The sequence below is a fragment of the Schistocerca cancellata genome, chromosome 1, assembly GCF_023864275.1.
Source record: "Schistocerca cancellata isolate TAMUIC-IGC-003103 chromosome 1, iqSchCanc2.1, whole genome shotgun sequence".
In the NCBI taxonomy this organism is placed as follows: Eukaryota; Metazoa; Arthropoda; class Insecta; order Orthoptera; family Acrididae; genus Schistocerca; species Schistocerca cancellata.
In genome coordinates, this window is record NC_064626.1 from 363,281,461 (window position 1) to 363,305,482 (window position 24,022).

At 45.0% G+C, this 24,022-nt stretch overlaps 1 protein-coding gene across 1 annotated transcript in view; it reads left to right on the top strand.

Moving 5' to 3' along the window:
* Window positions 1–24,022, top strand: part of LOC126174559 (serine/arginine repetitive matrix protein 1) — a 377,731-nt gene that overhangs the window by 207,992 nt on the left and 145,717 nt on the right. The window contains exon 2 of the mRNA XM_049921045.1: window positions 23,436–23,529. Coding sequence (XP_049777002.1) covers window positions 23,436–23,529 — 94 coding nt within the window. The remainder of the gene's footprint in view (window positions 1–23,435; window positions 23,530–24,022) is intronic.

The following is a 24,022-nucleotide window of genomic DNA, read 5'->3' on the forward strand; positions in this document are numbered from 1 at the left end:
CGTCGACCAGGTGCTGCGGCGTTGGCAACGGTGCGAGCAGCACACGTGGTCTCTGAGGGCAGGCCATTAATACGGTACGTCACGGCATGCAAATGTCGCGCGCACGTCCCGGCTTTAAAGGCTTACGTTAGCTCCGTGCTGGCAGCGACGGAGTTATCGCGGTTGTCAGCGTAGCGACCAACGCTATTTCTGCTCCGTTATGTCTCTCTTACTTTTCCTTTTCGGTAATTAGTGCCGGTTTACAACAAACGTCAGATGTCTTCTGTTTTTCGTGATTTTCTTTCCCTTTTGCATTTTTTCCGCTTCGTGAATAGCAAAGAACTGTGGCCGCCCTCCAAGACGAGTGAAATTAGCCCTGATACATTTCCTTTGACAAATGAATCGTGCAGTCTGTATTAAAATCCCGCAATACAAAGCGCCGAGTTCTTTCCCGCTCTCTGGGAGCCGACAGTCTTTATTTAGTCAAAATGTTTTATGCTGTCGACGCTTGTTGTTGTTGTGGTCTTCAATCTGAAGACTGGTTCGATGCAGCTCTGCACGCTGTTTTATACTTTGCAGACACTTCATCTCCGCCGAACTGCTAGTGCAAATTACATCCTTTTAGAAGTGCTTATTGTAGGCAATCCTGGCCCCCCTCTACAGTTTTTATCTTCTCACTTCCCTTCTCTACCAAACTGACAAGTCCTTGATACCTCACGATGTGTTCTGTTAATTAATCCCTTAATTTGGTCACATTGTGCCATCAAAATCTTTTCTCTCCAATTCAACTCAGTACGTTTTCATTGTTTATCCGTAACACCCTACTAATCTTTGGTTCAAATGGGTCTGAGCACTAAGGGACTTAACATCTGAAGTCATCAGTTCCCCCGAACTTCGCACTACTGAAACCTAACTAACCTACGGACATCACACACACCCATGCCCGAGGCAGGATTCGAACCTGCGACCGCAGCAGTCGCGCGGTTCCGGACTGAATAGTAACATTCGGAGTTATTCTGTAGCACTACATTTCAAAAGCGTCGGTTCTCTTATTGTCTGAACTGTTCGTTGTCCATTTTTCACTTCCGTACAAGACTACAATCCAGACAGATAATCCCTGAAAAAGACTTCCTTACATTTGTACTCAGTGTTAGTAGCATTTTATTGTTCAGACACTCTATTTCGGCCATCGTCAGTTAGTCTCATGAAATTTCAATTACCAGTTTTCTCCTCCGATTGCGAAGACATTCTGTTTGCACCCACCTACGTAGGGAGAAATGGTCATCACGATAAAATAAGAGAAATCAGGGCTAGCACAGAAAAATTTAAGTGCTCGTTTTTCCCGCGTGCCGTTCGAGAGTGGAAAGGTAGAGAGACAGCTTGAAGGTGATTCATTAAACCCTCTGCCAGGCACTTTATTGTGAATAGCTCAGTAATCACGTAGATGTAGATGTAGATTTAGCTACCCAAATGGAAAACTCATCTACTGCTTTTAGTGTCTCATTTACTGATAGCAGCCCGGCGCGGTGGCCGTGCGGTTCTAGGCGCTGCAGTCCGGAACCGCGGGACAGCGGTTCGAATCCTGCCTCGGGCATGGATGTGTGTGATGTCCTTAGGTTAGTTAGGTTTAAGTAGTTCTAAGTTCTAGGGGACTGATGACCTAAGATGTTAAGTCCCATAGTGCTCAGAGCAATTTGAACCATTTTTACTGATAGCATGATTTGATTCAACTACATTTCATTAGCCTTGTTTTACTTTTGTCGGTACTTGTTCTATAATCTCCACGACACTGTCCTTTGCCGTCTCTAGCAGAATTCTCAAACCCCGAACTTTAATTCCATTTCCAAATTTATCTTTGGATTCCTTCATAGCTTGCTCTATGTTCACAATAAAAAGCATCGGGTACAGGGCTACAAACCTGTCTCACTCCTTATTCAACTACTGCTTCCCTTTCATGCCCTTCCAGTCCTGTAACTGCAGTCATTTAGGTTCTTACAGCGTAAAATCGTCACTGTAGCCCACGTTTATCGTTTCTCGCCATGAGAAAACTACTGCGCACATCCCCTATTTGCCCCACAATCTTTCACTGTGGAAACGAACAGCGAGCGATATCATTACAAATTTGTGGTCCACAACACTTTAGTTACTATGAGTAAGTTGATTAATATTACTTGTTGAAAATCATGAGCTGTCACCTTTCACGAGTTTTATGACTTCAGTTTTGAGGTCTTGATAGAAAACACGCTGACGGGAAAAAAATCGCAACACCAAGAACGTGTTGTGTGACATAAACGAAAGTTGGTAGACGTGTTTTCTGCATCTGAAAGATGCTAATGTCTGTGCACGTTTCGCACCAGTCTCACAAGAGCGGCGCTAGTAGCGCCAATGTGAGGATCAAATCAGGTTTGCTTTAATTACGCGCTGTAACGGTCGTGAGCTTTAGTTACCTTTGAGATTGGGTGTGGTGAGATGATGATAGGAATGCGACAAAGACGCCATTATGAACACGTCACTGAGTTAGCGAGGTCCTGTAATAGGGCTACGAGAAGCTGGATGTTCCTTCTGCAATATTGCAGAGAGACTTGGCAGGAATGTAGCCACTGTACCTGATTGCAGACGGCGATGACCACAAAAATGTATGATCGCAAGAGGACCGGGCTCTGGACGGCCATGTGACACTATCGAGAGGGAAGGCCATCGTGTTCGGCGTATGGTTCTGGAGCATCGTACTGCATTTGCAGCAGCAATTGGAGCGGCAGTTGGCACTACTGTGACATAATGAACTGTTACAAATCTGTTACTTCAAGGATACCTCCGAGTCAGACGCCCTGTAGCGTGCATTCCACTGACACCATTTGCGGCTTCGTTGGTGCCAAGCGACAGCTCATTGGAGGGCAGGGTGGAGGTCTGTTGTATTTTCTGATGAAAACTGTCTCCGCATCGGTGCCAGTGATGGTCGTGTGTTGGTTGAAAAGAGTCTAGTTCAGGGCCTGCAAACAACCTGTCTGTGCTAAACGCACCTGGTGTTATTATGGTCTGGGGTGCGATTTTGTATGAGAGCAGGAGCACCTCTCGTGGTTATCCCACGCACCCCGACTGCAAAATTGTACCTCAGTTTGGTGATTTAATCTGTTGTGCTGTCATTCGTGTTCAGCATTCCAGGATAACACTCGAGCACACAGAGTTGTTGCCAATTTTGTGGGAAGGCAAAGCAAACTCAGCGTTGTATAGACAGAAGATTTAAAAGATGCAACAAATCATCTAAAGAGACTGCCTACACTACGCTTATTCGTCCTCTGCTAGAGTATCGCTGTCCAGTATCGAATCCTTAGCAGATAGGGTTCACGAAGGACGTCGAAAAAGTTCAAAGACGGGTAGCTCGTTTTGTATTATCGCGAAAGAGGGTAAAGTGTGTCGTGGATATGATACGCGAGTTGGAGTGGCTATAATTAAAACGAAGCTGTTTTTCATTGTGATGAGATCGTTTTACAAAATTTGAAGTACCAACTTTCTCCAACGAATGCGAAAATACTCTGTTGACGCCCATCTACGTAGGGTGTCGTTCTAAAATAAGAGAAATCAGAGCTCGCACGGGAAGATTTAAGTGTCCGTTTTTCCAGCGTGATGTCGAGAGTGGAACGATAGACAGATAGTCTGAAGGCGGTCCGGTGCACCCTTTTCCAGGCTCAAAAGTGTGAATTGCATTGAAGTCATGTAGTTATAGAGGTACATGCTCTTTGCTACAGTAGTTGCATGTGATTTTATACACACCACTCTGTGTCGAAGATTGATTTTTTTCTTACTATCGAATAATTATGGTTCAAATGGCTCTGAGCACTATGGGACTTAACTTCTAAGGTCATCAGTCCCCTAGAACTTAGAGCTACTTAAACCTAACTAACCTAAGGACATCACACACATCCATGCCTGAGGCAGGATTCGAACCTGCGACCGTAGCTGTCGCGCGGTTCCAGACTGTAGCGCCTAGAACCGCTCGGCCACCCGGGCCGGCGAATAATTATGTTGTTGTGCTGTTTGAACTGTAAAAAGGAGATCTGTGGTTGCGACACTTAAAATTTCTGGTGAGGTTATCCGAAATTTTGCAACATATGGGATGGTGCACAAAGTTTTCCAACTACTGAGTGGTAGGACAGAGCTCTAGCCGTTGATGGAAGCGATCAGTTTGAAAGGCAGATTCAGACAATGGACTGATACGAGACGATGCACTATGCATTCCAGGATAACACTCGCGCAAACAGCGTTGTTGTAACCCAAAATACTCAACAGAGTGTCAACGTGTTACCATGTCCTGCTAGATCACCAGATCTGTCTCCAATGGAACGCATACGGGATATCATCGGGCGACAACTGTGGCGTCATCCGCAAGCAGCATTAACCGTCCCTGTATAGACCGACCGAGGGCAACAGGCATGGAACTCCATTCCACAAACCGACATCCGGCACCTGTACAGCACGACGAACGCACGCTTGCATGCTTGCATTCCGCATTCTGGCTGTTACACCGGTTATTAATATACCAGCATTTCACATTTGCAATGGCTTATCTTGCGCTTACGTAAACCTGTTAATTTCCAATGTTAATCACTTAAATATGTTACCTAGAAAAATGTATTCCTTAAATTTCATTACTCTACATTAATATTTTGTGATGCGATTTTTTACCGGTGGTGTACATTGTGACGTTGACTGTTTCATATTCTGCATGTTTTGAGCCGTTACAGGCAACACCTGACGAGGATGACTAAGTTATACAGAAAAATGGAATCTTCAGGCAGGCATAACTCCCTAATAAGTATCCGGTGTCATCGTTGGTCGTGTTCACATTTGCTACTGATCGCCGCGGGGAGAACCACTGTTCGATGTGTGGCTTTCCTCTCTGTCCACTCAGACTCCAGGTGTCGGCTCAGGAGAAGATGTATGAGTGAGCTGTTTTGGAGCTGACATTAACGGACGGGGTATCGCAGTGCTGACCCTGCAATATTTCATTATCGGGCCGCACCCATCGGCTAATGTTGATCTCCACTGTGAACACCAGCGTCAGTTTTTCGGTTTCCGTTGACGGAAGCTTTTCTCCATCCCTTCTTCTTTTTCTTCTTCTTCTTAACTGTCGCTTTGGCCTGGGAGACCATGCATTCTCTACGTTCCTCCACCTGTCATTTCTGCTCCTTGTGTCCATTCTCTCCTACTCCGCTCCATCGCCTTCCTATACCTGTTGATATCATCCTTCCACCTCGTCCATCGCCTTCCTCGGCCCCTTCTGCCTTGCCCAGATCCTGAGAATGCTACTCGTGGTAGATTTCCTTTTCCGTCCTAACTAGTTATCCTGCTCACATCAATCTTCTTTTCTTCATCCTACGGACAGTATCAGCTTTTGAGTATATGTTTGCCTGTTTCTATTTCTTTAATATCCTCCATTCGTGTGACTGGCTGTCTCTTTAGAAGCCAAAAATTTTCCTTAATGTCTTACTCGCGAAGACTAGCCGTTTTTGTTCATCTACACGTAGAGCTACCAGGAGAATTACTCTTTCGTGCAATTTGATTTTGAAACTTCTAGAAAGTACTCTGCCGCACAGCATGTCCCGTAGCCCAAAATATGCACTATTTGCCGCTGTGATCCTTCCTTAATCTGAGTCTCCATTCTATACTGATCCCTAAAAAATGCTTCCCAAATAAATTATATGTGTTTATCCTTTTAAAAGCTGTTTCATCAACTTTTATTGGGTACCAAGATTGGGTATTTTGGCCACGAACTTGTATTCATTTTTCTCCTCGTTAATTTTTAATCCTGCTTTCTATGCAGTATTTCTGTAAGAATTTGTCATGAGCTGCAACTTCTCTTTGCTACCACTTATTAGAACGACATCGTCCACGTATGTAAGCCGATGTACTGCTTTGTTCCCCAGTTTTATTCCAGATGGTTTATTTTATGTGTTCACTGTCTGTCTTTTTTAAAATTAAATTGTAAAATATTGGAGATAATGCGTCTTCTTGCGTAAGGCGAGTTCTGACTTCAAAATGCTCTAATATTCCTGTAGTGATCTTTACTCTGCAATAGGTTTCCTGCAATTTGATATTCGCCAAAAACCGTATTTTTTTCTTTAGGTTTTTGATTATTTGCAGTACTTCTTCTTCACTAGGGGGTCTCTACTTTGCTGTGTACGGTGTCTGGTACCTTACATGGAAGAGACTCAATGGGGACCTCAAAGAAATTCGGCGAAGTACTCTGCCCATCGCCGTTGTACATCAGTGTCATTCGGCAGGATCTTCACCTTTGTGCCTTTAATAAAAGTTTCTTCTTCTTTGTAATTTTGGATTACTTTCTTTAACTAGTGGTACAATCGGCTTCTTCTATTACCTCCTTGTAATATCCCCGCTTCTCCTACATTAGTATAGTTTCCGTCTCCTTTTTCTTGTATTTCTGTACTACTTTCTGTACTTTTTGGCACATGTGTTTTGTCCAGTGATGGACACAGTCCTCTTCGGCTTCATCTACACTGAAGAACCAAAGAAACTGGTGTAGGCATGCGTATTTAAATACAGAAAAATGTAAACAGGCAGAATATGGCACTGCGTTCGGCAAGACCTATGTAAGACAACAAGTATCTGGCGCAGTTGTTAGATCGGTTACTGCTGCTACAATGACTGGTTATCAAGATTTAAGTGAGTTTGAACGTGCTGTTATAGTCAGCGCACGAGCGACGGGACACACCATGTCCGACGTAGCGATGAAGTGGGGATTTTCCCGTACGACTATTTCGTAAGTGAATATCAGGAATCCGGCAAAACATCAAATCTCCGATGTCGCTGCGGCCAGGAAAAGATCCTGCAAGAACGGGACCAACCACAACTGAAGAGAATTGTTCAAAGTGACACAAGTGCAACCCTTCTGCAAATTGCTGCATATTTTAATGCTGGGCAATCAGTATGGGAACCATTCAACGAAACATTATCGATAATGTCTGTCGGAGCCGAAGGGCCGCTCGCGCACCCTTGATGACTGCACGACACAAAGCCTTACGCCTCGCCTGTGCCCGTCAACACCGACCGACATTGGAGTGTTGATAACTGGAAACTTGTTGCCTGGTCGAAAGTGTCTCGTTTGAAATTGTATCGAGCGGATGGACGTGTACGGGTATGGAGACAATCTCATGAATCAATGGATCCTGCATGTCAGCAAGGGACTGTTCAAGCTGGTGGAGGCTCTGTAATGGTGTGGGGCGTGTGCAGTTGGAATGATATGGAACCCCTGATACGTTTAGATACGCCTCTGACAGGTGACACGTACGTAAGCATCCTGTCTGATCACCTGCACCCATTCACGTCCATTGTGCATTCCGACGGACATGGGCAATTCCAGCAGAACAATGCAACACCCCACACATCCAGAATTGCTGCAGAGTGTCTCCAGGAACACTCTTATTTGATTAAACACTTCCGCTGGCCACCAAACTCCTCTTCTTTTAACTCTCCATCTCTCATATTTTCTAAATACCTCTTGTTAGCCAACCTTCTCTCTTCAATCTTTTGCTGACGCACTTGATTGAACCACACCTTAACTGACCTCTTTCGTTTGCCTAGAAATCGCATGCTGTCCTATTTACAATTTCCTCAATTTGTGACCAGTCGTGATTGATGTCAAACTCTCCTACCGATGGCAGGGAGCAGCATCTTACAGCAATTACTATGATGAACATTGGTAGGAAATGGCCGACTGAAGTGCCTACATTTTGCGCTGTAAGCTCATTGGCCGCAAGGTCTGCATGTAGAAATAACGTCGTGGAACGGTTTTGGATGTACCGAGGGGAAGTCAGGGGTCATGGGTCCTCTGGGGCGAAGCCGAGGTTTTAAAAGTGCTGCGTGTATCAAGGCGGGTTTGAGTATTCCTTGGTGATCAGCAACTTGTTTTCTTGCTACGGAAACCTGAAACTGTTGGCAACCGTGCGTCACCTGCATGGGTGTGAAGGACTCAGATGTTTGCCAGTTTTTGTGAGAAAGTGAGCGAGTACTTGCTACGTGGATGGAGGCCTCATTTTAAAACGTGGAGACATGGGTTATCTGCAGGTAGTGCTTGATGTCAACAAGGGGGACTTGGTGAGGTCTTGTACACTGTCCAGTCACGTCAATGCGACCACCTGTCAAAAGCCTGAATAACCACCTCCTGCAGCGCGAGACGTGCAGGAAGAAAGTCGGTGAGGTTCTGGAAGGTACGGACAGGGATGTGGAGCCATGGCGTCTCCAGTGCCGTGGTCAGCTGCGCCAGGTTTCTCGGTTGAAGATCCATGGCCCAAACAGCCCGATCGAGTTAGTCCCACATATTTTCGATTTGGTTTAAATGCGGGCAGTTTGTTGGGCTTGGACGTACGGCAAACTCATCCTGGTGTTTATCGAACCACGCACGTAAACTTGGTGCTGTGTGACATGTTCCGTGCCGAAGAAAAAAGACTGCGCGTAGGGGTGGAAATGGTCCCCAAGGATTGAGGCATACTTGTGTTGATCAATTATGCTTTACAGAATGAAGGGATCACCCAGTAAATGCCACGAAAACATTCCCCACACGATAATGCTCCCTCCTCTGGTCTGGACCCTTGAAGGGTGTTTGGTTTCAGACGTTTCACGCCGTAAACGCCAACGGTTGTCAATCCAAAGGAGCATAAAACGTGATTCATCTGAAAAGGCCGTCTGCCGCCACTCACTGGACGTCCACTTACGGTATTGGCTTGCAGATTCCAACCTTTGTCGCGGATGAACAGCAATCGACATTAACAGCTGTGAAGTCACTGATGACAGTGCCACTAAAGCACAGTTATTAAACACTGTTTTCCGAAACTCCTTCACCAAAGAAGACGAAGTAAATATTCCTGAATTCCAATCAAGAACAACTGCCAAGATCAGAAACGTAGAAGTAGACATGCTCGGAGTAACGAAGCAGCTTAAATCGCTTAATAAAGGCAAGGGCTCCGGTCCAGATTGTATACCAGTCAGGTTCCTTTCAGAGTATGCTGGTAAAATAGCTCCATATTTAGCAATTATATACAACCGCTCGCTCACAGAAAGATCCGTACCTAAAGACTGGAAAATTGCTCAAGTCACACCAATACCCAAAAAGGGAAGTAGGAGTAATCCGCTGAATTACAGGCCTATATCACTAACGTCGAATTGCAGTAGGGTTTTGGAACATATATTGTATTCGAACATTATGAAGTACCTCGAAGAAAACGATTTATTGACACACAATCAGCACGGTTACAGAAAATATCGTTTTTGTGAAACGCAACTAGCTCTTTATACTCGTGGAGTAATAACTGCTATCGACAGGGGATGTCAAATTGATTCCACATTTTTAGATTTAGAGCAGGATTTCGACACCGTTCCTCAAAAAGTCTTCTAACCAAACTGCGTGCTTACGGAGTATCGCCTCAGCTGTGCGACTGGATTCGTGATTTCTTGTCAGAAAGGCCACAGTTTGTAGTAATAGACGGAAAGTCATCGAGTAAAACAGAAGTAATATCCGGCGTTCCCCAAGGAAGTGTTATAGGCCCTCTTTTGTTCCTGTTCTATATTAACGACATAGGAGACAATCTGAGTAGCCGTCTTAGATTGTCTGCAGATGATGCTGTCATTTACAGTCTTGTAAAGTCATCAGATGATCAAGACGACTTGCAAAATGATTTAGATAAGATATCTGTATGGTGCGGAAAGTGGCAGTTGACCCCGAATAAGGACAAGTGTGAAGTTATTCACATGAGTACTAAAAGAAATCAGCTAAATTTCGATTACGTGATAAGTCACACAAATCTGAAGGCTGTAAATTCAACTAAATAGTTAGGCATTACAATCACAAATAACCTAAATTGGAACGATCACATAGATAATATTGTGGTTAGAGCAAACCAAAGACTGCGATTCATTGACAGAACACTTAGAAGGTGCAGCAGGTCTACTAAAGAGACTGCTTGCACCACTCTTGTCCGCCCTATTCTGGAGTACTGCTGTGCGGTGTGGGATCCGCATCAGGTGGGACTGACGGATGACATCAAAAAAGTACAAAGAAGGGCAGCTCGCGAAATAGGGGAGATAGTGTCACAGACATGATACGTGAATTGGAGTGGCAATCATTAAAACAAAGGCGTTTTTCGTTGCGACGGGATCTTCTCACGAACTTTCAATCACCAGTTTTCTCCTCCGATTGCGAAAACATTCTGTTGGCACCCACCTACATAGAAATGATCATCACGATAAAATAAGAGAAATCAGGGCTCTCACAGAAAAATTTAAGTGCTCGTTTTTCCCGCGTGCCGTTCGAGAGTGGAACAGTTAAGAGACAGCTTGAAAGTGGTTCATTGAACCCTCTGCCAGCCACTTTATTGTGAATAGCAGAGTAATCACGTAGATGTAGATGTAGATGGTGCGCGAACCAGATGCCTGCTGCGGAAGACCACACGGACCAATGTTTGGTGAACGATCGTTGAGGGACACTGGTGGTAGCTGCTTGGTTCATTTGGTCGGTCAGCTGCTCAACAGGTTCACGTCTGTTCGCTCGTACGCATCTCCGTAGCCGTCGTTCACCCTTGTCATCTATGGCCCGCGCTCCGCCACAGTTGCCTCGGTGCTGGATTTGGATATCGCCATTTTGCCGCGCTCGGTGCATTTTCGCCACAGCGCCACGCGAACAGTTTACGAACTTACACATTTCGGAAACGTTTCCACCCTTTGAAGGAAATCCAATGATCTTGGCCTTTTGGGCGCCAGATACATCGCTCCGTTTCCGCGTTACGACAACGACTGCACTGTTTTCCGCGTCTACCCACCAATAGTGCTGCCAACTGCCCTGTTTGAGTGGTTATTGCTCACTGCGTCGAACATAGGCGGTGGTCATATTAATGTGACTAGACCGATGTAACATAACATCATTTAGCTCATTATAATTATTACTTGTAAGGATAAGATTGAACGTCGTAGGTGATTTTGTTCATTTGTCCTCTCAAACCTTTAGGAAATTCATTGGCTGGATTGCAGAAGTCTGTGAACTTAAGCTTATTCTTCTTTGGTGATTTGCTGTTTGGGCACAGTCCTCTGGCACATAAATGTTCGGTTTTACTAGCTATTTTGATTATAGCGAAGTCGGCATCATTAGGCAGAAATGAATGATCAAACAGTAAGAACTTAAAATCTTTAGTTTCAATTTTCATCCTAGCTTATTGTAACAGATTTAGAGACATTTTGATGTTTCAACTTTGCCTGGTGCACAGGTCTGAAAATAGAACATGTCCGGAGGTTCGCGTATTATCTCATACATCTCTGCCTCGTGATGACTGGGTGTTGTGTGTTGTCCTTAGGTTAGTTAGGTTTAAGTAGTTCTAAGTTCTAGGGGACTGATGACCATAGATGTTATGTCCCATAGTGCTCAGAGCCATATATCTCATACACACTTGCTTGTATGAAATTTAACTATCAAAACTCCAATATAGGTTCCGCACTACATGCGTGCAACAGTTAAACCTAAAAAAACACAATGTGTATCTGCAAGTTTCGTAGGAACTTTGTACTCGATAAATGAGTGAGATGAAATACCGTATGGTAGATGAAAATATTATTGTGGGCTACACTAGTAAATAATATACTTGATACATTCGCTAGTAGTTACTACAGAGATATAACCAACAATATGTTAAAATCCAGTTACAGCTGCTGAATTTATCTACGGATAAAAAGTGTGATGTGACATCTGTACATCGGAACAGAAGAAAGACTAATAATACAAATAAGATTAAAAACATAACAGATGTATGCAGCTGGCCGATTAGAATGGAAAAAGTGTCAAACTTTGAAAGGACACTTTCAAAAATATCTATGTTTCGGTGGCTGTTGCAACGCACGTAGTTTAAAGGAAATTATTTTGAAATATTAAATAAACTGAGTTTTTCTGTGTCTGTGGTAGGGATGTGTTTTCTTTCCGATTAAAAGTAACTAATCAGCAGAGGATAAGGTGGACTTACTGGAATAGCAAAAAATAACTTCTTATTTGAGAACATAGCAGTCAAGAACAAAGTCTATAAAAAAAGGTACGACGGACAGAAGGGGAAGAACAAGATGAGGGAAAAGGCGAAGCAGGAGATGAGGCTGAGGTATGCCTCAGTAAACCGCTAAGCACTGTCTCTGAAGAGCGTTGACGTATGCTCAGAAATAAAGAGAACTCTACTGCGCACGGCAGTTGGTCCGCTGCGAATACACATTGGAGACGAGCCACGAAGAATCTTTCCGCTCGGGCCTAAACAGCTCTGCTAACTCCATCGGACTGATGGGCGCTCACTTGAGCTGAGTGCTCTGAGCCCGGCTCTCGCTTCGGCGCTGCATTGGCATCGTATACGGCCCTGACAGACTTCGACCGAAGAAACCCAGGCCGTGTCGCAAGCTGCGACTCCTGTACCTTCAGGCGAGCGCCTCACCTTGCAGATACTTTGTCGCAGAAATGGGCGAATAATGCTGCGATCTCGTCTGGCAACGGCGGTGAAACGTGCGACGTTGCACTTGGCGCTCGTCCTTGGGTTCTCTGGGAACCCTTTCTTACTAAACTGGAAACGGCAGCCTTCTTGCAACAAGTACAACAAGTACGTTCGTACCATCTTATGTGTCCATTATTTTATAAACATGCACTGGACTGTCTTACATTAATTTCAGCTCCGCTCAAATTTTATCATTTCCTTCACACTCTTGAATACTGCGCTTTCGGCCTCAAATTCCGCATTGTAGTGTCTTGTGACGTCATTCTCATGGCGTCAAACAAGCCCTACGCGACTTTTTCGATGTGTCTTTCAAGTAATTTTAAGTTATACAGGTAATTCCATAGCTCTTAATGACATTGGGAGTCCCTCACAAGTTGCCGGTTGTTTTCACATGCCAACAGTGTTTTAAATACACTGTCGGTGAAAAATGCAACACCTTCAAAGGAAAGACCATTATATTAACAGTTCATCACTCTAGGAGTATATGATAATACACTACTGGCCATTATAATTGCCATACCACGAAGATGACGTGATACACACGCGAAATTTAACCGACAGGATGTGATATGCAAATGATTAGCTTTTCAGAGCATTCACACAAGGTTGGCGCCGGTGGTGACACCTACAACGTGCTGACATGAGGAAAGTTTCCAACCGGCGTTGCCTGGTGAAACGTTGTGATGCCTCGTGTAAGGAGGAGAAATGCATACCATCACGCTTCCGACTTTGATAAAGGTCGGATTGTAGCCTATCGCGATTGCGGTTTATCGTATCGCGACATTGCTGCTCGCGTTGGTCGAGATCCAGTGACTGTTGGCAGAATATGGAATCGGTGGGTTCAGGAGGGTAATACGGAACGCCGTGCTGGATCCCAACGGCCTCGTATCACTAGCAGTCGAGATGACAGGCATCTTATCCGCATGGCTATAACGGATCGTGCAGCCACGTCTCGGTCCCTGAGTCAACAGATGGGGACGTTTGCAAGACAACAACCATCTGCACGAACAGTTCGACGACGTTTGCAGCAGCACGGACTATCAGCGCGGAGATCATGGCTGCGGTTACCCTTGACGCTGCATCACAGAGCGCCTGCGGTGGTGTACTCAACGACGAACCTGGGTGCACGAATGGCAAAACGTCATTTTTTTCGGATGAATCCAGGTTCTGTTTACAACATTACGATGGTCACATCCGTGTTGGCGACATCGCGGTAAACGGACATTGGAAGCGTGCATTCGTCATCGCCATATTGGCCTATCACCCGGCGAGATGGTATGGGGTGCCATTGGTTACACGCCTCGGTCACCTCTTGTTCGCATTGACGGCACTTTGAACAGTGGACGTTACATTTCAGATGTGTTACGACCCGTGGCTCTACCTTTCATTCGATCCCTGCGAAACCCAACATTTCAGCAGGATAATGCACGACCGCATGTTGCAGGTCCTGTACGGGCCTTTCTGGATACAGAAAATGTTCGTCTGCTGCCCTGGTCAACACATTCTCCAGATCTCTCACCAATTGAAAACGTCTGCTCAATGGTGGTCGAGCAACTGGCTCGTCACAATACGCCAGTCACTACTCTTGATGAACTGTGGTATCGTGTTGAAGCTGCATGGGCAGCTGTACCTGTACACGCCATCCAAGCTCTGTTTGACTCAATGCCCAGGCGTATCAAGGCCGTTATTACGGCCAAAGGTGGTTGTTATGGGTAGTGATTTCTCAGGATCTATGCACCCAAATCGCGTGAAAATGTAATCACATGTCAGTTCTATTATAATATATTTGTCCATTGAATACCCGTTTATCATCTGCATTTCTTCTTGGTGTAGCGATTTTAATGGCCAGTAGTGTAGATACAGGCCATATGAAACTCATATAACCTTCTACCTTACACCTCCACAGACGCCACACCCAGCAAAAAAAATGTTGCCCTTTAATACAAAAACCCGTCCCTTCACAGTAAAAGGTGCCAAAAATATCGCATCTGTAAACAGTGTACCCCGTTGGTGGCAACGCAGGCGTGTATTGTTGCACGCAAACGATCACAAAGGTGCCGAACGGCATCCTCCGATGGACTGTCCCAAGCGCCTTGCACCTTTTGATTCGGCAATGCTTCTTGTAGGCCTTGAACGAGTACGTCACCGCTTCATCATGTCCTATACGTGTTCAATTGGCGAGAGATATGGCGTACTTGCTGGTCAGAGCAGATGCTGTACACCCCGTAGAGCACGTTGCGTCATAGAAGCCGTATGAGATCGTGCATTGTCCTTCTGAAAAAGCACATCACCTTCCTGTCGAAGAAATGTCAGTAGCACGGGGCACACAGAGAACCTACTCTCATCTCTTAACAGTGTACCATTACACTCTTCACTCAGCTCTTTCGCGACAGCAGAGCAGCCGCCTTTGGCAGTTTCCTGGTATTAGTAGTAGCCTGGCCTGCAGCAATCAGCCGGTTTCCAATAGTTGCTGATGACACAGGAAATGCAGCATGTGACCGGATTTCGTCCTCGAACGATGTTCGATGGGCCACCGCTGCTCGCACAGAGCGTCGATCTTGGCGTCGGCCTCTGCCACGCGGACGTCCAGAACCCTTTGTGTAAAGGTGCGGCAACTCTCCACAGACCATATTTGAAAGCAGCGACGCACCACTGCTACATTGGGCCAACCATGTGCAGCAGTCCCTCGCTACATCCGTCCAGGTTCCCTCTGGCCCACAAAGCGACCCCGTCCAAATGGCTGAAGCTGTTCAGTAGGAGCACGTACTCGTCCGTGGGGCTTGACTTTAACCTAGAATAAATGTTGCAAACACAGTTCACTTTTAAACTCAACACAGTTACTGCCTGTAGAGTAAAAATTACAAGTAGGAATATCTTACATTGGATCACATCGATAAAGTTGTGGGAAAAGCACATCAAAGATAATGTAACAAGTCTACTAAAGAAACCTCTTACACTACTCTTGTCCGCCATCTCTGGAGTATTGCTGTGCGGTGTGGGATCCGCATAAGGTAGGATAGACCAACGAAATCGAAAAAGTTCAAAGAAAGGCAGCTCGTTTTGTATTATCGAAAACGAGGGAAAGAGAGTGCCATGGACATGATACACGAATTGGGCTGACATCCACTAAAACAAAGGAGTCTTTCACTGCAAAAGGACCTTCTCATGAAATTTCCATCATCAATTGTCTCCTCAGGATGTGAAAATATTTTGTTGGCTCCCACCTACATAGGGAGAAATGATTATCAAATGCAAGAGAAATCAGAGCAGGCACGGAAAGATTTAAGTGTTTGTTTTTCCAGCGGGCTTTTCGAGAGTAGAACGGTAGAGAAGTAGCTTGAAGGTGGTTCGATGAACTCTCTCCTAGGCATTTAATTGTGAATCTCAGAGAAATCATGTAGCTGCAGATGTAGTTGAAAACAGAGGACGCACAGACAGGTCTCCTGAGCAGCACCTTATCGCCAATGAACGTGGCAGATGAATTACTTAACATTGCAACCCCTGATTATGCTCATGTTACACCCAGGTGCCGCTGAACATAGTCCTTGAGGGTGTTACATTTTTTTCCGGCAGCGTTAGTGTAAAGGTGGACGGATAGTTTGAAGCAATTTTGTATACTAGTCGAACCTATTTGTTGTGTTACATAAGAACCAACTTTTATTGCGTAGAATTTTAGGTTATGACGGACAAAGCAGTTTCATCTGAAATAGTCGATTTGGTGTAGTCCGAGTGTTCGCAATCTATCTCTTAATAATGGAAAGAGCAGCTAGTTTAACAGTGTTAAATTACATACCCTACATATTCCGTAAGCTTGGCCCCATATAACCTCCTACCTTACACCTCCACAGACGCCATACCCAGCAAAAAAATGTTGCCCTTTAATACAAAAACCCGTCCCTTCAACAGCTATAGTCTCACCATTTCTTGTGGCCTCCATTAATCGAGACTCTTTTACGCACCACTTCATCTTCCACTCTCAAGCCAATCTCGTAACACCCACCTCTAATTTCAACTCTCTCACTAAATCCATCAGTTCCTATTACTCATATTCACGCATTTCCCATGTACACATGCGTCCACCTACCTGCGTTTTACCAGGAGAAGTTGCTTATTCAACAACAGTGCACAGCAATCGTAACATCGTGACTTTCAGTATTTTACATATTTCAATCCTGTATTTTAACCTTTTTAAAGTTATCAATTTCATCATAAATACAGAGGCAGTAGTTACACAATACTCCAGATTATAAAATCATAGCCGACACAATGCGCAAACGGACAAACAACAGAAATAGATCGCACCGTATGGGGAAATATATCTCCGGCATATTTGACTCGAAATCGAAAACAAGAATACCGTAGTACATGAACGCGAAAAAAGATGTAGAGGAAATGCTTATTCAACCAGAGGATACGAACAACTGAAACATGTAGGGAAAAAATGTAGTGACGTTTGGGACATTCCAAGACTAGGAACGGCAAATGGTCAGATGAACACTGCGTCAGACACACTCTATTAATGAAATACTTCTTCTTAAACAAGAAAACAGACTAACAACAATTGTAAGATTATCGTGGTCCGAATTTTTTTAAAAAAGTTAACTTCGGTCCCAGCCTCTTTAGTTCAGTTCTGCAGTGTTTCTGTTGGCACAGATACATGAATGGCAAATACCTACCTAAGCCGAATGAAGATTTGTTTATTGAGTGCTGAGCCACTCATAGTTCTGTTTGATCTCTACGAATGTTTTGGTTTTGTATTGCTTGTAACTGTGCCATTTTCTGTTTCTATCGTCTAAATGGAGCATTTTTCCTGGCGAATGCAGCTCCCTTAAGGTTTCTTCTGGTCCTCTTTCTGAGTTGATGGTTCTGTATCTCATGAATAATGTATTGTTTAAGGTTGAATAACAAGTACACTGTTTTCGTTGTACTGATTTTTTTTTTCAAACTAGTTTTCGGCTTATTAGGTCATTTACAGGAAACAACTGACTAGTGTCTGAAAGAGACGCTAGTTATAAGGTAACCAAACATTACAGGAAAACATACAATCACTTGCATATAGTGCTGTGCATCAAACTTGCTTCGTAACGTTGAAATTACACTGTATGCCGGCCGCGGTGGCCGTGCGGTTCTAGGCGCTCCAGTCCGGAGCCGCGCTGCTGCTACAGTCGCAGGTTCGAATCCTGCCTCGGGCATGGGTGTGTGTGATGTCCTTAGGTTAGTTAGGTTTAAGTAGTTATAAGTTCTAGGGGACTGATGACCACAGCAGTTGAGTCCCATAGTGCTCAGAGCCATTTGAACCATTTTTTTGAATTACACTGTACACAATGGACAATGTGAAATACAATAAAAAATTAAATTACACTATCGCAAGTTAAATGGTTATAATGCTAAATGTAGCACATCCAACTAAGATCCGGTACAGCGCAGCATCTTGTGCAAGAAAGAGTGTGTATTTATTATGGACATTGGCAAGAAAAAGAAAATGCGAAATAGATTACAAAATTGTTGAGGCTTTCGTGGCCACTTGTTGACAAACTGCCTATTGGCTTCTGTCTCGGGTTCTTCGGCCGACGTTCATCCAATGATTTTTCTGACGTTTCGCCAGCACGAGTGGCTGGCATTGACAAAGCTTCACCCTCCATTGCCGGTGGTGAACCAGTTCACCACCGGCAATGGAGGGTGACGCTTTGACAATGCCAGCGACTCGTGCTGGCAAAACGTTGGGGAAATCATTAGATGAACGTCGGCCGAAGAACCCGAGGCAGAAGCCAATAGGCAGTTTGCGAAATAGATTGTTATCATCCTGTATAGCCTTGTCTACAGGGTGAAACAGAACTGACCCGACAAACTTTCGGAGGTGGTAGTACCGACTGAAACAAGAAAAAAAGTCTGGTAAACGTGGACTCTAAAGTGCACGACTTAGGGGCTAAGAGCACTTGTTCACCTTCGCTACTGTGAAAACCATGTCTTCTACTGAACAAGTGCTCGTAGCTCTTAAGACATGCATTTTAGAGCTTATGTTTAGTGGACATTTCTTTCTTGCTTTGGTCTCTACTATCACCTCCCAAAACAGCGAAAGCAAAGAGCTTGCACTAGAAGAGATGTGTTTCACATTATCGAAAATGAATTTTATAATCAAAATATCCACGGGTGTACTGCCGGTCTACAGTGTCCAACGGGCACAATATTTCGGCGATCATACATGTCGTCATCATCAGGTGAACTGACGGACTTAGCTCCTGTGAACGTGCCGGCACGGAGATCCGTACGCTATGGCTGCTCAGAGGGAACTGGGTTCGGTCGCGGCGGCCATAGCGCACGGATCTCCGTGCCGGCGCGTTCACAGGAGCTCAGTCCGTCAGTTCACCTGATGATGGCGACATGTATGATCGCCGAAATATTGTGCCCGTTGGACACTGTAGACCGGCAGTACACCCGTGGATATTTTGATTAGCAAATACGCCGGGAGAAACTCATGAATCACATCATGAATTTTAGAGCGCAAGTTGACTCGACATATTTTTGTTTCTTTTTGTGGTCCATGCTGGCACATGTGAAAGTTTGTCGGTGGGACTTGTGGTTGAGCTTCTAGAGTGCAGTAAGCCCCTGCGGCCAGGTGGGCAGCCTTGCAGGTTGCGCGGCGTGACCTGTAGGCGCGGGAAGAGCAACCGGTCTGCTGAATGGAGTTGCGGAGTGCAGGCAGAGGCCGGCTCACCTTGGAGGGTAGCCACTAGCCAGCCACGGCACCATACAGTACCGCACACTGCACCACCGCTGCAACTGCGTGCAATTCCCTGTGCCCGCGGCTAAAATCGCCTCTACTCACAGAGAGGCTGCTCATAACTCCAACACCGAGGACGAAAGCCATTGTCATCTACTTGCTGGTCTCCGATGAGCGCCGTTCCCTGTTGCCGTCACTCGGTCGGTTTCCGGCTGCAAGGGAAAGGGGGTGGGGGTAAGAGGAGGACGAACTTTTCGTTCGTCCTAAAAATGATGGACCATTCTTGTTCAGTTACATTTTCACGCGCAGTATCCCGTTTAAACATTTCATTCGTGGTCACACATTTATGAAGCATCGGTGGTGGTCTGATCCGAGCGGGAGGATTTCAAGGACGGTAGTCTCCTCATCACTGACGGTGTTTTCCAAAACTCACTGCAGAATAACTTGTAAAGTTCCTGCCAGAATCAGCACCTTACATATTCGCTGTAAGTGGCAGATGGAACTGCCGAATGAGGATGCCAACATTCTGCTCCTGGTTCTGACTGGCTGAAAGGCTTAAATGTTAAATAATTTCATGGAGCGGAGGCGACATCACAGGCGGCCGCAGCAGAGGCGCCGCCCACGGCGTTTCTGGGAACTACTCGTGTCAATAGTGCCTTCCTCCATACAGTACCGCAGATTGCAGTCTTCCTGGATGATGTGTTAAAGGAAGAATTCTCGGGTATCTCGTCAAATGTAAGTGGCACGATATTTCGACGCTTGCTTTTGGCGAGATACCCGTTAGACCCTTCACTAATACTACCACATTATTTTTCTTTCTTTCTTTCTTTTTTTTTTTTTTTTAATTACCCTCAACAATGTGGTTGTCCTGAGCCTTCTTGCAGATAGTATCTACACAGCTAGTGATTTTCTCCTTTTGTGATTTGATCCTTCATTGTTGTTAACGTCAACGCATTTTCCTCGAAAATGTGTGTTGTAAGTGACCATGAATCGAACGGTCAAACGATGTATTGTGCATGAAAATGTAACTGCACAAATTCATTTTTGTGACGCTCTGAAAGTCTGTTCTTGCGCCAGTGATATCCGTTCGTTTACTCCATAGAAAAAATTGTGGAGGTCGTTCACGGACTCTTCTGGTTTATCCAATGTATTTCCCTGAAAATACCTTTACAGCAATAAAAAAAAATTTAAAAAAAGAGAGAGGGAGAGAGGCCTGTATTATGCAACCATCAAAGTAAAACAGAGTAATTCAGCAACATTTCCGGAAAAACAAATCTGAGAAGATATAGTTGATAACAGGTATCTGAATAAAAATCGGAAAGATCAAAGTATATAAAGAGCCGTTCCAGAAACAAAGCGAAAATTACGGACACAATGAATTTACCCAACTGTCCAAACTAAAACATCTTAGAGGAAAGCGCTGGGATATTGTTAATGGATGAAATGTTCATTACCAGTCATGGAGCAGAGTTCCTGATCCTGGGTTGAACTCTAGACACGTTTGCAGTTGCTCGTTGTCTGAACTGTCTACAGCTCTTGTGTTTGAACTAATGACTATGCATGTATCTTTTGCTTGATTCTCACAACCTACATAGACACGTTCTTTAATTCCTAGCTCTCCTAAAATAACTACAGACTCATAAAATACTCATGAGATTGGTGACGTTTGAAAGCCCGAACAAATGTCCAGTACTTAAGTGCATAATTATGTACAAGTACGTGAATGAAAGTGATTTAAAGATAATTAGACTTGGATATCATTGTAAAAATATACAAATGCAATATACTGATTTATCCTTATTTGCACCACAAATATTGCCATATCTTGCAAAAAGGTCTTCCCGTTAACGTTGTCTCATACTCAAGGGGCTCGCTTCAGTATTCAACAAAATACGCAGACTAATAACATCCAGGGTTTGGCAAACTTTGGGATTAAAATTATACACAAAGTTGCGGATCCTGAGCACAGTCCTTTGAAATAACGAAGTAAGAAATGGAAATCAATATTTAGTTTTTCATTTACACAAAAACCTTTCTACTTTGTAACAAAACTTGGACTGTTAGCAACTGTTCAAAGTGACGAGCGCCAATTTCAATGCAGGCAGTGAAAAATAATCAACATTGCCACCAAAGAAACAAAAAGAAATGAGGTACCCAGAAGACATGGTCGGGTGTCAATGTAACTTTTTACATGCGCACGCCATCGGTCTATATAGATGATTATAGTTGTAACTTTTTGTGACAGGTAGGACGGTCATCAGAGTACGTTAGCGTTCTTCGTGTCTGTCTTGTTACCAGGCGCCGCAGGGCATATAAGGAGCGTGAACAGCGTCAGATTCGAGTGATTGCTGTGAAATACACGGGGATGCCGTATACTCGTGTGAGACAGTGTTATCAGCACGTGAAAGAGTTTGACAGACGTCTCAATGTGGGCCCCCATTTGACCGGCTGGTCGAATCGCGTATTATACAGATGAGACATTCGGATGTTAAAGTGTCCCGATGTCGTACTACACGAGAACGTGAAGGTAGGCACACATGTTCCCGGTCAACAACGGGGGGTGGGGGGGGAGGGGAGGGGGGCGGGTTTCAAAGGGTTCTAAGCACTATGGGACTTAACATCTGAGGTCATCAGTCCCCTAGAACTTAGAACTACTTAAACCTAATTAACCTAAGGACATCACACACATCCATGCCCGAGGCAGGATTCGAACCTGCGACCGTAGCAGCAGCGCGGTTCCAGACTGAAGCGCCCAGAACCGCTCGGCCACGGTCAACAACGACTACCACAGGCAAGGAACGCTGTATTGGGCACCAAGCACATTGTACAGCCTTCACATTTGCGGCTATCACCCGAGAACAAATAATGTACTTTTCGCAAAACACTGCGTCATCCCACATCACTGGTCAGAGATTAGCAACGGCTGGACAAGGGAATTACCATACCGTGGGTAGGCTGCCATTAACACCACAACAAAAACGGCTGCGTTTGGAATGGTGCCGTGGCAGGTTCTGCACTACCCCGGATGGCCACTGTCGATGAGTATGGCGGCAACCTGAGGAGAGGCCCCATTCGTTGAATGTTTTGGAGAGATTCAGTGCTCTTACTGCTGGCGTCACGGTGTCGGGAGCCACCGCTTATGACTTTAGGTTACGGGTGTTGGTGATTGAGGGAATTCTGGAGGCAGAACGGTACGTTCTTCTGCATTCTTATATATTACCTTTCACGTGACCGTGTCGTGGTGGCATTTTTCAAGAGAACGAGGCTCGTTCACGCATTGCACTTGTCTCTATGAACTGTCCGTGTGACGTTGAGGTACTCCCACGGCCAGCAAGACCCCTAAATCTGTTCAAATGGTTCAAATGGCTCTGAGCACTATGGGACTTTACATCTTAGGTCATCAGTCCCCTAGAACTTAGAACTACTTAAACCTAACTAACCTAAGGACATCACACACATCCATGTCCGAGGCAGGATTGGAACCTACGACCGTAGCAGTCCTGCGGTTCCGGACTGCAGCGCCTAGAACCGCACGGCCACCCCGGCCGGCTGCGGGAGACAAGAACAAAGGCGATGACGTAGCAGAAGGAGGAGCAGAGCCAGTTCCATTTGTGAATATAAACGAGGCAAAGTTGTCATTGGAAATGCTTCGTAATTAACATCATCAGGACGGAAGTAGACGGCAACGGTCACAATAGAAAATTCGCTTGACCAGGCGCGCTGGAGGTGACAGAAGCAGAAAAAGAACACTGATTGCTATAAATGGTAAACCTGAAGTGTCTTTTGTGTTTTAGAAAATGTCTATATGCCGTACGTTTAAAAAGTTAATCAATTTGAGTTTTTCTTTCTGCTTCGTTCTGTAAATAAATGAGAATAGGGCCTAGTATTGAAATTAAACTAAAGTCACATTGTTAACTTCACTTTTGTTGGGGATACCCTTATTTCGATAGGATTCTTAATTCCATCACGATCGGTCAAACTATCGTTAGATCTAATTATCAGTTATTCGAACTTTTTCTTCGATCACTCGAATTTCGAACTATCGACAGTCAAATGTATTTCTGCAAGAGGTCGGAGGTGTCTGGGAGGAGTTTTCGTGCACGGGTGCTCCAGAACCTCAGACGCGAAGCCTATGCTGTTGCTAGCTTTGTAAGCTCTCTGCCTGCTTTGTGTGCAGCGGTGTGTGTGATGGTTGCTGCTTTGCCCTACAGATGGCGGCGGTGCGGCAGACGCAGACGGTGGTGCAGACGCAGACGCAGAGCGGCGGCCAGCTGCTGCACCCGCACCCCCTCGACAACAGCCTCGGTGAGTAGACCCACCACATGCTCACACATCTCTCTACGGCTAGCAATGAGTGATGTTGGAAGAACGTCATGATTTCGATTTCATCGTCAACGTCTAAGCACTGATAGCTGATAATAATCAACACAAAATCATACACTACTGGCCATTAAAATTGCTACACCACGAAGATGACGTGCTACACACGCGAAATTTAACCGACAGGAAGAAGATGCTCTGATATGCAAATGATTAGCTTTTCAGAGCATTCACACAAGGTTGGCGCCCCTGGCGACACCTACAACGTGCTGACATGAGGAAAGTTTCCAACAGATTTCTCATACGCAAACGACAGTTGACCGGCGTTGCCTGGTGAAACATTGTTGTACGCCTCGTGTAAGGAGGGGAAATGGGTACCATCACGTTTCCGACTTTGATAAAGGTCGGATTGTAGCCTATCGCGATTGCGGTTTATCGTATAGCGACATAACTGCTCGCTTTGGTCGACTGTTAGCAG